This window comes from Plasmodium malariae (genome assembly GCF_900090045.1).
Source record: "Plasmodium malariae genome assembly, contig: PmUG01_00_28, whole genome shotgun sequence".
NCBI lineage: Eukaryota > Apicomplexa > Aconoidasida > Haemosporida > Plasmodiidae > Plasmodium > Plasmodium malariae.
This window is the reverse complement of record NW_021638300.1, coordinates 57,231-74,335: the sequence shown is the minus strand read 5'-3', so window position 1 is coordinate 74,335 and position 17,105 is coordinate 57,231. Positions and strand designations below refer to the sequence as shown.

The following is a 17,105-nucleotide window of genomic DNA, read 5'->3' as shown; positions in this document are numbered from 1 at the left end:
TATACATATAGATTAAGAAACTGAACTTCATGTATATTACTATAATTAAAATTTAATTAAATGAAAAGTAAATTTTACTAAAAGGAAGCATATTTTTAATTTAACAATTAAACACTCATTAGCTAAATTAAAAATATACTTCTTCAAAAAATTTGTTTTTATTATAGATGTAATATTTAATAAATAAAATATATTGTATAATTATAAAATAATCTGCTAATTCTCTCAATTCTGTAACATATAGAAGTTTATGCTTTACCTTCTTCCTTTGAACTTTCAGCGAGGTATAATATATATTTTTATGTTCATCATTTATCTATATGCAGATAAATTAAATATGTTTATACAATAAATTGATTATAATAATATATTGAAATAAAAAAAAAAAATTTATAATTATCCTTACTTCTTCAGTAACTTTTATTGTTGAAATAGTTTTTACTTGTAGAACAACAAAAATATAGATTGATATATCAAACAAAATTTATCATTTTAATCCATAGAGCATATATCCTATTAGTATTCTCGTTTATATATATTTTTATTTCAATGTATAATAAAAGAGTTGCAAAAGTTAATGTCATAATATTTTCCATTTTTGTGTATGTCACTGCTATTTTATTTATAAATATTATATGTCAGATAAGATCAAAAACTTGATAATATTTAATTCAAAGTACTTAGAAAATAATAATAAATATTTTTCTTCTTCTTTTTATATACCTTATTCTTCTAAAATATATTACAGGTACATATATTTATTATAATATATAAATTATAAGATATATGTTAATTGTATTAATATATTTAAGATATAATAAAGTGTATATTAAAAAAAATAAAAAATGAATTAAAAAAAAATTGTTTTTATTATAATTTCATATTTGGAATGAATTTTCTTATTCTTCATGAGCCATGTAGAAATAAAAATAGTAGCATAATTATTATAATTGGTAAAATAAATATTCATTGAAGTTATTTTACAATGGATATTCTCTTATTCTTATTTTACTTGTTTATTTATAATATTAATATATCTTTTTTTAATTTAACAAAAGCGTTATATTTAATAATTTAGAATAGTTATTAAGGCGTTATATATTTTGAAACATTACTGTTTGTTATTTGACTTTTGTATTAAATCATAACTATAATCATAAGTTTGAGCATGTTAATAATCTTTAATAATGTTATATATTTAATTTGTTTTTAATATACTTGAAATATGTTTATATGAATATAGTTTAATTAAAAAATTTATTTAGTTCACATATCAAATATAAAAAATGAAAGACAACATACATATTAATGATCTTGTATTGTATACTCCATATTAATTAAATATATTATTGATAAATATCTTAAATTATTAAGTGTAAAAGTATTTTTTGAAAAGGGACTTATTTGTATTAATCTAAAATACTTTTAAAAAACTATATATTTATTATTTATAATACAATATAAGAATATTTATAATCAATTGTATTTATTAAGAATATTTGAAACGTGAATAATGTTAATATACATAATATGTAAAAATAATTATTTTCTTAAATATTATAAATATACCATAATATATTTGTTTCATGTAACATATGAATATTATATTGCAAACAAGGAATTACATTTCATTTACCATTGTACTACTTGATCGTAATTCTTATAATTAGTATACAAAAATATTTCTTTTATTTTTGTTACTAATATTATTAATATGTTAAATATATTCTATAAAAAACAAACACATTACTGGTATTATGTTTTGTACTTAATACAAACCAGTAAAAAAAAATTTATAGCTTATTTATTTTTCGTGGTATATGAAAAAAGTAAAAATTTTTTATGTAAATGAATTATATATTTTAACAAATAGTTATAGTATTGATTTATGTTATATATATATATGTGTATATTTTATAAAATAATATATAAAAAATAATAAAAAACAACTGTATTAACTAAGTATTAAAATGAAATATATCATTCTGCAATTACAAAAGGTAAAGGAAAAGGAAAAAATTGAAACCCAAAATTTATAAATTCTCTTTAGAACTAAAAAGTTAGTTGATGAAAATTTTTTTATTATGTTATCATAATAAGAATTACATTATAAATTTAATTAAGAGAAAGCAAAAATAATATATGGCATTTTTTGTGATTCCTATAAAATAATTATATTTTCTTTCGTTTATCCTTTGTTTTAAAATAATTTTAAAGCTTACCTATTTAGTACATTTTATCATAAACACTTAATCATATTTAATTTTGTTTTTTTAATTTCATAAAAATAATAATATTGATATTAAAAAATAAGAAAAAATGATAAGAAGTTTTTTTATTTATCTGTTAATGTCTTTTTACAAAATATTAAATGTGTGATAATTTATAAAAATAAATATTCAGTATATTTATATTATTATAATATTTCACTCATTTCAATAATATCAGGGTCTTATTAAATTATTTTAAATGAAAGTTAAATAAATCAAATAAAAATACTTTAATGTTATCAATACCTATGTGTTTATATATATACATATTGAAAATGCTGTATTTATGATGCAATATATCTGTTGTGCATACAATTAAATTCTTTATTAAGAAATAAAATTTTTGTATGATTCCTTAATCTTGCTAAAATATGATAATTAAACAAAATACAATTATAACCAATAAATATGGCATTAAAATCTTATACGAATGATAATTTTAGTCTGAAAACATCTTATAACGTATAATAGCTTGAAGCATTTTAAGTATATAAAATTTTTTTTTTGTAATTTGTCCCTGCTTTAACATTAGGTTTTCGTATGTTTTAAAATTTTTCTTTTTCCTTTATTTTTTCTTAAATTTATATTTTCTACAACTTATAAAATATTTCATTGGTGATTTATATAAGTTTTTTATTTGTAATATGATTTTACAAAATTAAAGTTAATAAAGTCTAATTATCGATATACAACTAAGAAAGTTTATGTCTGATATTATTATAGGTAAAATATCTTTTTGAATATGTATTGAATGAGATAAAAAATTAACACATTTACTAAAGTACGTAAACATTTTTTATAAGCACATATATATAAAGCATTAACAAAAAGAATAAAAATAAAATTTTTTTTATTGTTAATAACGAATCTATATTTATACAAATGTGAAGAGAAAATATAGTGAGGAGAAACTTATATATATGTGAAAAAAATAAGAAAAACATATGATAAGTAAAAATTAAATATAGCATCTAATTAATTTTATTTTACAATGATACCATATATATATGTGAAAAATAATGATAACTTGGAACATAGATATCAAGGTTAAAAAAATTTGTAAATGTAAAACTACTACTTAAGTATTAAAATATAAAAGAAAAGAAAAAAGTAAATAAATAAAATATATGGTCATTTCAAAATGGCTAATAAGTGAATTTGAAATAATATTCTTGTTTCTAATATAAAAGAAGCAATTCTATACTATATCTATTTTCTATACAATAAAAAATATATTATCTAAAAAAATTATAATTTACACGTATTATATATCCCTGTTAAGTAAAAATTATTATGAAATTTATTTTTATATTTAATTAAAACACGTTAAGTCCACTATTCTATATTTATCAGCAATAATATCCTAATTAAAAGGATTAATTATATTTATATTATCATCCATATTTATAGTAGCGATTTATAAGATCCTAAGAAATAATGAAAAATATAGGCAAATTAATTATATATATCAGATGGAAATGAATAATGTTGTGTATGTATATTTCTGTAAGAACTCTATTAAGACAATCTAATATATCTAATATTTTTAGTAGTATATTATTAGTCAACATAATTATGATTTCTATAATTTTATAAATATACATATGTATACCTATGATTTTGATACATTACAGTGAAAAATTACCTTACGTTTGTTATAAATTAGTGTATTTTATTGTTAAACAATATGCATTTGAGTGTATTAGTTAATCTGCATAAATTACATATGGCATTATATACATTCTGTTTATTTATATGCGTTTTTAAGAAATATATATGTTTGTGCCTTAAATGAATAAATAATATCATAATATATATATCTCTATTGACGTATATATATAATATATATTTTATGAACTATGCGCTACCTTCTTTTATATGTCGTGTTCCTCTCTAAAATTATTTTCTTTTCTGATTTTTAAACAAATATATTATTATTTTGAAGTTAATATATATGATGCTTTTTTTTTTTTTTAAAAAGTATTGTATATATGTAGTTATATTTATATGTATATGTATATCTTTAGTTTAGATGAAACTTAATGTCTATTTTATATAAGTTTTATGAAAAACATTCTATAAAAAGTTCTAGTTGTAAAATCCTTTTTAAGGGAATATTATTTATTTTTTGCGTCTTACAAATGTGAAATTTTATATTCATAATAAAAAAGTATCCTTTTTAAATATCGTTTATATATAATTCGTCACTCACCTTGTGATTTTAAACAGTTATAAGTAATTTTAGAATCAAAAGTACTTATCATTTATTATTGTGCTTAATTATAATGTTAATTCCATTTTTAAAATATTCATTAAATATGTATTAAATTCGGAATAAATAAATAAATAAATAAATAACTATATTATATGTAATCTTTTTTTATATCATTCAACTATTAAATTAATGAATCATGTTCAATCACTTTTTAATAGATAACATTTTCAAATTCTTTTTTTATGTTGTGATAATAGTGTATTTCTAAATATATATTATATATCTGTAAAACTCTAAATTATAATTAAAAGTAATCAAAATATGTATATATTGTTTACATGCTTTTCTCCATACGTGGATATTTAGTTATATATACATAGAATTTTCGGGGATAAATATGAAAATATTTAGTAAGTATTTCATGTAATATTAAATATATATAAAAGTACGTATAGCTCGTATTGAGTATAAATATTTAATTCATATATATAAGGCTAATTTTTTAAATAAAATAAAATTAAGTAAATAAAATTTTTTTAGATATATTTCATAAATGCAGGTTTAGTTTTTAGATTAGATTTAAAGACTTAGTGTATGGACTATTTCTAAGGAAAAAATAGTACACAATATGATAATTTTATTATTTTTAGGGCATTTGTTCTAGGAAATATTAATTTTATGTGTTACGGTTCTGCTACAATAAATAGATATATAATTAAATTATTATATTTAGAATTGGGAAAATTTTGATACAATTTTATTTATAATAATATCTTATACATCTATAGTAAAATATATTGATAAATAAAAAATATATACGATTTAATCATAAAAAAATTAAAAAAATATATCAGTGACACAAAGATACGCAAATGACAGTATATTTAATATAATAATTACTGTTTTACTTTTTTTGTTATATTAAATTAGAATTTCTTCTAAATATCTATTATGAATTAAAAATAAAATAATTAAGTCAAAAATTTAAAAATATATCATTTGCAAATAATGGTATAAAATAAACTTAAATGTAATTTTCAAATTTTGTTGTGCAAAAAAAAAATTATATAATATATATGACTCTTTAATATATAGTTTTTTTTATGTATTTTTTTGTATTCTAAATTCTGAATTTATTAAATATGTTTTATGCCCTTAAAAAATGGCGTTGTTATAATTAACAAAATATAAACTTCAGTACTATATAGCGATTACTGCATTTATCATTAATTTGATAAAATTATTATAATAATTTATTTTATGTAAAAATTATAAATCATTTTTCAATGTCATAATTTTTATAATTTTAGAATTATAAATACAAAAATTTAGTTAAAATTATATATAAACACTTAATATAGAGAATCATATATTCTCTATATTTTATACATTCTATATTCTACATAAATTATATTTGGGAATAATAAGAAATATTATATTTTTCTTTTGTTTTATTTTTTAAAAGGATAAATAATAAAAATCATTTAATTAGAGTACTACATTAATTTACGTCTATTTAGTAGATATAGATAAATTAAAATTATATCATCTTAATTAAAATTATATTTTTAAAAACAAAAATAAGTCAAAAATTCCTTAAAATATTATTAAAGTTATTTTTAATCGTTTGCGTTCTAAAACATATTATAGTTACAAAAGTTTTATTAGGTTTCTACAAAAAAACAGAAAAAGAAAAAGTAAAATAAATATTTATTGTGTCATTTGTTATTAAAAGAATATTATATTATTGTTAATTCGTTTTTTAATATAATATTAAATTTAGATATAATGGAAGAAAAAATAAAGTTAATGTTTCTAACTAAAATTGTTGCGTTTATCCTTTTAACTTGTATAAGAGATAACAGAGATCTGGTATTATGATTTTGTTCAAGGATAGTTATATTATTCTTTTTTGCGTACTTTATTTCTATTAATAATCTTTTTTATAAAGAACTTATTTATTGTTTTAATTACAAATATTTACTTTATTTTTTAAGGCTTGGTTTAACATAATGCAGAGTGAGAAATTTAATCATAATAGAAAATTACAAGAAAAAACTTGTCTATCGCTAACAAAATATAACCAGGATAATAGTTCATGTATTGTAGGATTAAATGAAGAGATATCACGTAGTGGAAAAGACGTACGAACACACATGTATAATAATGAAGTAGATAAAGTAAGTAAAAAACAATTAAACAAAAGTTCAATGAATAATAAGAGAGGTCATAAAAATGATAAGAAAAATAAATCATGTATTTTTGAAACAAAAAAATATTCCCGTTTAGAAAAAAAAATATTCAAAGAATTAGATTTTTCGAATTTTCTTAGAAGCAATAGGACAATTAGCAATAAACTTTACAAAAAAATAACGCTCAAAAAATACGGATTACGAATTGTCATACCTTTATTATTGTTTTTGTTATTACTAATATCTTTAATTTTAGATTTATCTGGGAGTTATGGAATTATAAATGTGTTGAGTACGAAGATGAAAACACTTGGTTCAAATGTTTGGAAGACTTTTGGCCAAAATTTTGGATATCTTATAGGAAAAACTTTAGGAGATTATTTAAGGCCGCTTTTTACAGAGCCCAGCTGGGCATCCACAAGTGATCCAGCGAAGGTTTTCGCGACAACAGGTTTATTTGGTTTTATTGTATATATTATACCTTTCATGATATTAGGTGTAACATTTATATCATGGATAATTTATTATCACAGAAAAGTTAAAAAATATGAAAAAATTAAGTTTAGAAGAAGATAAATTGAATGGTAAATAATATGTCTCTTTTGGGAAATAATTATTTAAGACGAAATAATATCAGTAATATCTTTATTAATTTCCTAATAAAAATACTAATAATTGCTTATGTTTTACGAATACACCTACATATGAGAATATTTCTTAATGCTCAAAAGTAAAATATATTCGTATGTTTTTAGTATATTTTCATATTTTTTAATTTGTCATATAAAGTGTTGCTTAAGCTTAAATATATTTATAATAATATATATATATTTCTTAGTTAAATAGATTTTTATAAAAAACATGCACTTATATGTTTAAGTTAAGATATAATAACATAATTCATATATTTTATAAAATTTATATGATAGTTTATATTTTAAATAAAAAGTATTGCTTTCTGTTTTATATTCCGTTCTAGCGTTAGATGGTTATTTTTTGGGTTATAAAGGAAATGTATTTTTAGTTTTAAATAAACAAAAAATGTGTATTGTTTTGTATTTAATGAAAGATAGTAAATATAATTTGTTGTATTGATACATATAAATATATATATATATATATATATCAATAAGAATACTTAATTTTCATTCTATAAATTAGGTTTTATGATAAATGTATTATAAGAAATCATTATTGTCAAAACTATTTTAATGAACTTCTATCTTTTTCGCATGGCGTGTAATTGAATTTACAAATATATAATGAAAAAACACCCTCATTAAATATATATTATATGTATTTGTTTACTATATAATAGATTCTGTAATATTACAATAAAAATTAATTCCTAATAGCATTGATTAATATATTTTATTGCGGTAATAACTAAATTTTAGAAAGACCATATATATATATGTTATGTATAAAATTTATAAATAAATAATATATATATTTAATTTTTTTTTTACTGTAATAAAATATTAAATATACGATTTAAATATAAACGAGTATTAATGGATAACATGTAAAAGATTTTTTTTTATATTTTTTGTAATTTTAATATTTCATATATATGCGTTTATCTGTAAAAATCCATGTTAATATTCGTTATGAGAAAAATATATATGTCTACAACATGATAGTAATTTATAAGTATACTTTTATGTACTTATTTCATATTTAGTGTGTATACAATCGTTATAGATAAAATATTAATATGATTTTAACGATGTATATAAATATATGTGATTTTTAGAGGAAATGAATAATTAGTTTATATTTATATATCTTATATTTTAAATAAAATAAATTTTAAATGAAAAAATGCTTTTTTTAAATAATTCATGATTAAATAATATTGTTTTTTGGGTTACATACGTTTTAATAGGTTCTATGTAGAATTATTATTATTTGCTTACGTTGTTTAAATAAATACCTGTAATGTATATGATATTTTATACGTATAATATGTTATAATAATCATAACGTAGTTTAATATATTAAATTTTTATTTTATAGATTTAAATGAAAATTATAATATAATATTAATAAACGTTTTAGTCATCATATTAAAAAACAATTAAAAAGTTTTGTTTACTAAATGAAATAACATATGCATACATATTTTTAAGAAAAAGTATACTAATGAGACAGAGAATATGAAAATTGTGTATATGTATAGTTCTAAATGGAAAAAGAGAAGAAATTTCTAATAATAATTTTAATAAAAGAATATTTATATGTATTCTTTTTTTTTAATATTAAGTATTACACTATTTTATCCTAATATTTTATACTTTATATGTGATATATGTATATATATATAAATGTATGTAATATAATTATGTTATTGTAATATATGTGTATATTTTTTATTATGATGTTAAATTATTTATGTTATATTTTTATAAAATTATTTTTATTAAAAATATTTTATTCACTATTTTTTAATGATGCATTAACAATAAATAATTAGAAATTAATATGTTATATGAAGACAATTAAAAAATAAAATTAAATTAATGAAAAATCATCCTTATAAGGTAGAAAATATGTATATATCACAAAACAATTCTTTAAAATAAGGTTTAAGTTATATTTTTGTAAGAACAACAACATGATGAAAATAAAAATTATGCTAATAAATATTTTTTATACATTTACTAAAATTTATTTTACACACTATTTATCCTACTCATTAACGCTATTAGTCTTTCATTTATATGTATTTCTATAATATATATGAAGTTAAGAATGTAATATAAAATTCTTATGTACTGAAAAATCCGGATGAAATGTTTATGGAATGTGTTCAGTACATATAGCTTTATAAAAGGAATTAAAATTAAATAATTTACCTTAAAACAAAAAAGTAAAATCATTTTTTTGATCCTATACTTATAATGTTACTAATTTTTTCATGTGTCTATTAATAATTAAAATATATATATGTACTTTTATATATATTTTAACTTTTTCTGAATTTCTTCAATTATATACGTATGTGCAAAATATGTTTACTTAACTTTTTCGTTATCCCTTTTATCTTATTTGCCTTTTTCTTTTTTTTTATCTTTAAAGTTAATACCTGAAAGATTAATGTTATGAAATAAAGGATTATTAATTTTTAATGGAGTTAACACATGTAAGAATTTTTAAAAATAACGATAAGTAAAATTTGAATTCTTCCATAGAAACAATGTCGCTAAATTAGGAATATAGCATAGACCTGCTATAAGAGTTGTTCTTATATATAATTATAATTGTAAAGATTATATATACTGAGCTTGGTAAAATTCTTTTCATTGTATTCTTATGTATTAACGAAATGTGAATGAATAAATTTAAACAAATACAAAAAATGTGTATTGTATGTATTAAGATTATGTATATGCATTATAAATATGATCATCACTAAAAAATAAGCTTATTTTTTCTGAATTACATGAGCATTTATCAAGACAACATGTTCATTGTGAAAGCATGTTACGAAGATATAGGAGATATTGGAGAAGAAGCGAAGCTTTATCTGAAATAATAATGCAAAAGTTACCGCAAGAAAATGAAAATAAGAAGAATAAAAAAATGTAGACAAAATTTTATTTAGAAGTGTGCCAAACTTATAAGTATAGTGCAAATGTTAAAACAATTATTTTTTAGTGTTCTTCTTATGTTAATGCAAGAATTTCTAAGGTGTTTTTCTGAAAAGAGTACATGGTTATACTCCTACAACGTTATTGAAGGAAAGGGAAGAAAGAAAAAAAGGAAGTGAAACTGTTTACAGCATTTTGCTAATTTATTATTTCTTCACTTAATCAGTACGAAAATGCGAAGAGGTGCGAAAATAAGCTTAAGATTATGTAAATTCTTGGGAATCGGATATATAGAACTTAAAACAATGTTTTTCAAAAATTTTTTATGTATTACATATTCTGCTATAGAGTGTACAAATACTTGGGTATATGTACATATTGTAAATGAGTTTAGATGAATGCATATATATAGATATATACTGTTACATAATGTAATGTATCCATTTAAATATTTCGATATATGTTTCCTCATATATTTCAAAAAAAGCATCTTTATTTTTAAACATAAAAAAATACATTGATTTATATATCTCTAATATTAACAGGGTTCATATAAGAATGTTTTTTTGCATAAATGGAGAGTATATAAAAATGATAATAACAAATAAAACGAGTAAGGTATATTTTTTACGACTTTATTTATCTATTTCATATTATAATATCCCCTGAAAGATTTCTTTTTATGACTGAGCTTCATACATGTATATGTAAAATAGTTTTGTGATGTTGTACCCATCATATTTGACACAAATGATCCCTGACGTATGATACTTTTATAAAGGCAATAATGCTCATTTATAGCATTTCAAACTAAATAGATAGAATAAGGCATTTATCATAGAAATACAATTTTTTGTTAATAAGTGAAACTATTTGAGGACACAATTGAGTTCATAACTATGCACCTTAATGTTATAGAATTATTCACGATTAGATTCTAATCTATGTATGTGGTGAGCATGTATATATATATGTTTTTTTATACCTTCTTTTTTAGCATGTGTTAGATCATTTATATTGAATAGATATAAAAGGGAAAAAGTGTATACATATTTATATGTATACAAAGTTTTACATATTGGAAATTTATTTACATAACATTACTAATATTATCAACTTATGTTCATCGGTTATATATGTGAACAATTTAGGATAAGTTCATGTATATAAGAGTGAATGAAATGAATGATAAAATTCAGATAAATGAAAAGGGTGATGAACAACAATGCAAGAAGTTCGTTGAAACAGTTACTTTTCTTACGGATATTATAAGGATAAGAAATAAGTAAAAATATATATTATAAGTCACCTGAAAATTGAGCTGTTTACATTAATTAATTGGAAAAGAAATTAGTTTATCTGTAACCCATTTTATATTATGTCAAAATTGTTAACGTACTTTTGAATACCTCTATTAAAAATCTTTATTTGGATATTAATTAATAAATCCATCGTAAGGAGGAATAAAAAAAAAAAGAAAAAAAAAATATAAAAGTATAAGAAGTAAAGGTATAAAAGAAAACCCGAGAGTTATTAGTTTCTCGTAGTATGATATAAAATATATCCTATATGTAAGTCTACATATAATATGTAATTATTTGTTTATGAATGTGTACACAAAATTCGCTACAGTTAATGAAGCATCTAAAAATGTATACACATGTAATAATAAACAATATACACAAAGAAATTGAATATATAAGTTTACATGTTATGCATAAATTCACATGGAATACAGAATAAGGAAAGATTTATACTATAATGTTTTTTTTCTTTTTTTATAAGCATTACATTATACATATACGTAGAAACTTATTTGTAATAAGAAAGTGTTAAATATGTTTTAAAAAAAAAATAAATCAATTAGAAAAATTAAATATGGGTAAAATTTCAAAATAGAATAGAAAGCATATACATAAAAAAGTAATGGTCCTGGTTTTAGAAATTATGTTAACATATATATGTTTATGTTGACATACAACATTATACATCGTTATAATAAAAGAATAATAATAAAGATTTAGTAATTCAATAATAAGGATAATCGTAAAAATATTACTTAACTAAACAGTAAAAGAATAATAATTTCACTGAATATATAAGTGGCACACTTCAATTAATTTTTAAACAAAATATTAAAATAAAAAATGTCATGCCTAATTATTACAATATTAAGAACATGTTAAATTAAGAGAAACCTAATATGTTATAACAAAAGTCATATTTATGATAAATGATTATTACTACTGATATTCTATATACAATTATTTAAAATTTATTAAGTTATTAATTTAAAGATATACGTATTAATAGATGTATGTATACAAATAAATACATATATTTAATAATTTCGCTTCCTCATGTTTATAAGTTCTCATTGGAACTAAAATATTTCAAAAAAATTGAAAATTATATATTGAATTTTCTTTCTTTTTTTTTGAATATATATAATTATTTAATTTAAATTGATGTAAATATTTTTAATATTTCTATCATGAATAAAATAATTAAGGAAAAAGTAAAGATCCTAAAGTCTATCAATGTATTAGTTACATGAATAAATAGAAACAAATTATAAAAACAAAGATAATAAGCTTATGAAATTTTAATAATAGTATATTTTGAACAATATATATTATTGATTAATAAGAAGATGTGCTATGCTTTTTTATATAAACATAAATTTGTAAATTTTGGAAAAGTAAGGAACATCCAAATGAAAGAATCCTTTAAGAAACTAGAAGCAAAAATATTTTAAAATATGATTATAAATATATATATATATATATATCGATACATATACGTATATTACTATGTACATATAAAAAGGTAGAAAAAAAAACAAATCATCTTATATTTTATCATTACCGAAATGTAATATGTATATATATAATATTAAAAATTAAAATAAAGTTTTTTCTGATTAATCATTGTTTAGAAAAGCGATATGCAAACCAAAATACATATCAATTTATTATTGTACAGTTAAAATAATATATTTTATGTATTATATTTTTATAATTAAGAACATTCACTATATTCAGAAGACATCGTGAATTCTAAATATTTCTGCTTTTATAGGTATATTTTATAAAAAATCTAATTTATTTTATTTAGCTAAGTTACATAAAAGTTGTAATTTAATATATGATTTTGTTATTATTTACTTATAAATCAAAAAAAACATTCGCATTTATTTTCTCAACAAAAATATAAAAAACAAAAATAATGCATTATATATTTTCCTAAATTTTATTGTATTCTATGATATATATAATATTTTCCTATTTTATAGAGATATTATTTCTTTTGTTGTATTTTTTTTTAATTATAATAATTACTAAAAATATTTTTCAACTACAATTATATTTACATTTTTATTCTTCTTCAATATTATAATATCCTTGAATCATCTAAATTTATATTCTAAGCACAAATAAAAAAAAAAAATACATACATTAAATAATTATTATTTTTAATAAATTTCTTTAGTCATAATGCATATAATGCATTAATGTAAGCTATATGAAATTATAATATTCCATATTTTATAATATAATACACATTTATAAAAGAGCTAAATTGGAAAGTACCATTTAAAATATAAATATTTTGTATGTTCACTAATTTTTAGAATGGAATCTACAAATTATTATCGTATAAAATTTTTACTTGTCGTAGGTATATGGCACATGTTAGATTATAATTTATATTATAAATAAATATTTTTCTTTTTTTTATACTATGTACACTGTTATATTTAACACTATAATTTTTGTTTTTCATTTATAAAATAATAGTATTTTAAGGTATAACATATATACATAATTAAGCATATTATTAGGCATCTGACAAAAAAATCAATAACTATATTCCTAATATATGCTTATGTTAATATTCTCATAGCATATCTATTTTTTTTATTCTAATTATAAAATAAAATCATTCTCCTCAAAAATAACGGTTTTCTATTCTATTATTTTTCTGAAAAGCTTCGATAACTAAAATATAGAATTGTTCTCTTATACCATAATATATATATGTATTAAGGATTTAATAATATAATTAGTATTACCAAAAATTATTTTGATATTGATTTTCTGCTAAATAACTTCATTGGAAATATTTACAAAATTATTTTTAATTTTATCTTTTTATTTTTATACATTAATTGGTATTTTATTTATACAAATTAATACTTTCTTAAGAAACAAATTTGCAATACAAATAACTCTATACTATTAACTCTACTTTGTGAATAAACTGTGCATTTTTTAGTTAATTTTATATATATTATAAATTTCATTAATTTGAATATAAATTAAAAAAAATAATTCTCTTTATTTCAGTCAAAACATTTATATTTATCCTTTTTATTTGGATATGTTCTTATTTCGCTAATGAGTTATAATAACCTTGCAGATAATTAGTCTTAAATTTTATTTTGCTTTATGTTATATAATAATATATATGAGTTTATATGGAAATTTCTTTTATGTATGTTTAATATATTATAAATAATAAAATTTTTTTTTTTCATTGTAATATAAGTTTAATAAATCTTTAGTTAATTGGAATCCTGTTCATGGTATATTAGACTCAAGAACGTATATATTATTAGCAGAAAATGAGAAGGGATCATAAAAAATAGAATGAACCATATGTTATTTCAATATAGACATTATAGTTAAGAAAATTAGACTTATAATATAGAATCAGAATATGATGAAAATTTTTAGTGTAAATATAAAAATAATTAAAGTACTGCAGCCAAATAATTGGTTAAGAAATGGGAATATTTTTTATGTAGTGCTTTTACTAAAGTAGATATATTTGTTTTAAAACAATTCCTATATATGGGTTTCAGTATTATATGTAAAATGAGGAATTCACCGATTATACTAAGTAAAAGAGTTCAAAGCATTCAGCATATATGAGTAATCGTTTTGATTTTACAAGTATACTTTATAGTATATTTATTACTTTTTTTATTTCATGTTCCACCGTGTTATTTCTTATATATATTATATCAGAAATACTAAGGCGGTTATTTTACTCTGATAAGGGAGATACATCAATATTAGAAATAGTTGCTTTATTATGTATTTTAATACTAGTTTATATAATGGTAAACTTCTTAAAATTAACAGTTGAACTATGACAAAATGAAGTATAATTTTATTTATCATTAATATTTAGTTTTTAGAAATAAACTTTTCATGTACCTAATGGAGTGTTTATTTGTGCTTAATGAAATTATTTCATAAAAAAAAATTAATTGTATACTTATATATTTTTTCTTATATACCAAGATAATATACAAATATATGTTAATACAGAAAAGTAAAAAAATATATATTAAATATTTTTTACAGATAGCATGTTTATATATTTGATCTGATATTATAATTCATTGTTTTAAAGTAGTTTATTATCATTATCTAACTATATATAATATTTTTTTTTTGTTATTATAAATGTAATATTGACATTGCTAAACATTCACTATAAAAATATGTGCTTTATACTCAAATATTATACATGTAAATATTTTTTTTATTTTTGTATTATAACAAATATGTAATGGTTTGTTTTAATATATAATGTTCGAATTAATATAGTTTTACTAATCTATTGAAATAATTTATTCTATTAACAATTATATAAATTTTTTAATGATTATATGTAATATTTTAAGTGATTTTATAAAAAAAATTAATATGCATTATTTTTAATATTTACGTTGTTCTCCATTTAATGGAAACAAAATCATTCGTTTTTCTTTTTTTTGTTATACTTATTTTTAATTTAAAAGTAATTTTAACAAATTATCTTTATAAAAAAATTATTATTGGCATTATATGTTTAATAATTTTTTTGATGTAAGAATATTTTTAATAGGTTTAAAATTTTTTTTTTATAGTTCATGTGTGAATAAATAATTAATGACAAAATTATACTTTAAAAAATGAATTATTAATGGAATATTATAAATTTTTGAATATTCTAAGGTTTATATTTAAATAGGAAACTTAAAGCATATTACATATTTTGTTTTTTATTATAAATAATTGTTAGAATTAACTTTATTTTATAAAAATTACTTATATATAAATGTTAAAATATAGATAATGAAATACAAAGTGCATTTATACGTTTGATATAACTAAACAACAACATTATTCTACTAATATTATGATTAGGTTAATAGATTTTATATAGCAGTTATTCATTACTTTATATATTTATTTATTATTACCATTATGATATTATAATATAAATAAGTATTAACTATAATAGAATGTTTTTCCAAATATACAGTTTTTATAAATTAAAATTAGTAATGGAAAAACATTAATGAAATCAATAATACTTCCTTAATGTATAGAACTATAGAAATGCGTTATCTATAATCTCTACATACTATATTCTACATAAACTAAATAGTTCGAAATACAAAATAGTAATACATATTTTTTTTATTTTACTTTGTAAAGAAATAATAAAATTATTTAAATCATATAATATAATAAATATATAATTTATATATTTTGAATATTTATTAATAAATTCAATTAATATTGTTATAATTAAAAATATTTTTTTATAGATAACATTAAGATATAAATTTTATAGTACAGCTTTAAGTTTAAATTCCTCTGTCTCAATTGTAAAAAAAAAATTATATAATTTTTATTATATTTTTACAAAAAAAAAAAAAGAAATAATAATAAAATTAAATAAATAATAATAGCGTCCTTTATAATTATAAAAATATAACATTATTGTTAATTATATCTTTTCTCAGTATATTACAATATTAAGGATATATATC

The 17,105-nt window shown here is 18.3% G+C and overlaps 1 protein-coding gene across 1 annotated transcript; it reads left to right on the top strand.

Annotated features, from left to right (window-relative positions):
• Nucleotides 1-6,273: 6,273 nt before the first annotated feature.
• On the top strand, nt 6,274-7,253 carry PmUG01_00054400 (fam-l protein; the record flags this gene model as incomplete). Its single annotated transcript, XM_029004455.1, has 2 exons — nt 6,274-6,357; nt 6,483-7,253. 2 exons carry the CDS (start codon nt 6,274-6,276, stop codon nt 7,251-7,253), a joined length of 855 nt encoding a protein of 284 aa, XP_028859069.1.
• Nucleotides 7,254-17,105: the final 9,852 nt, after the last annotated feature.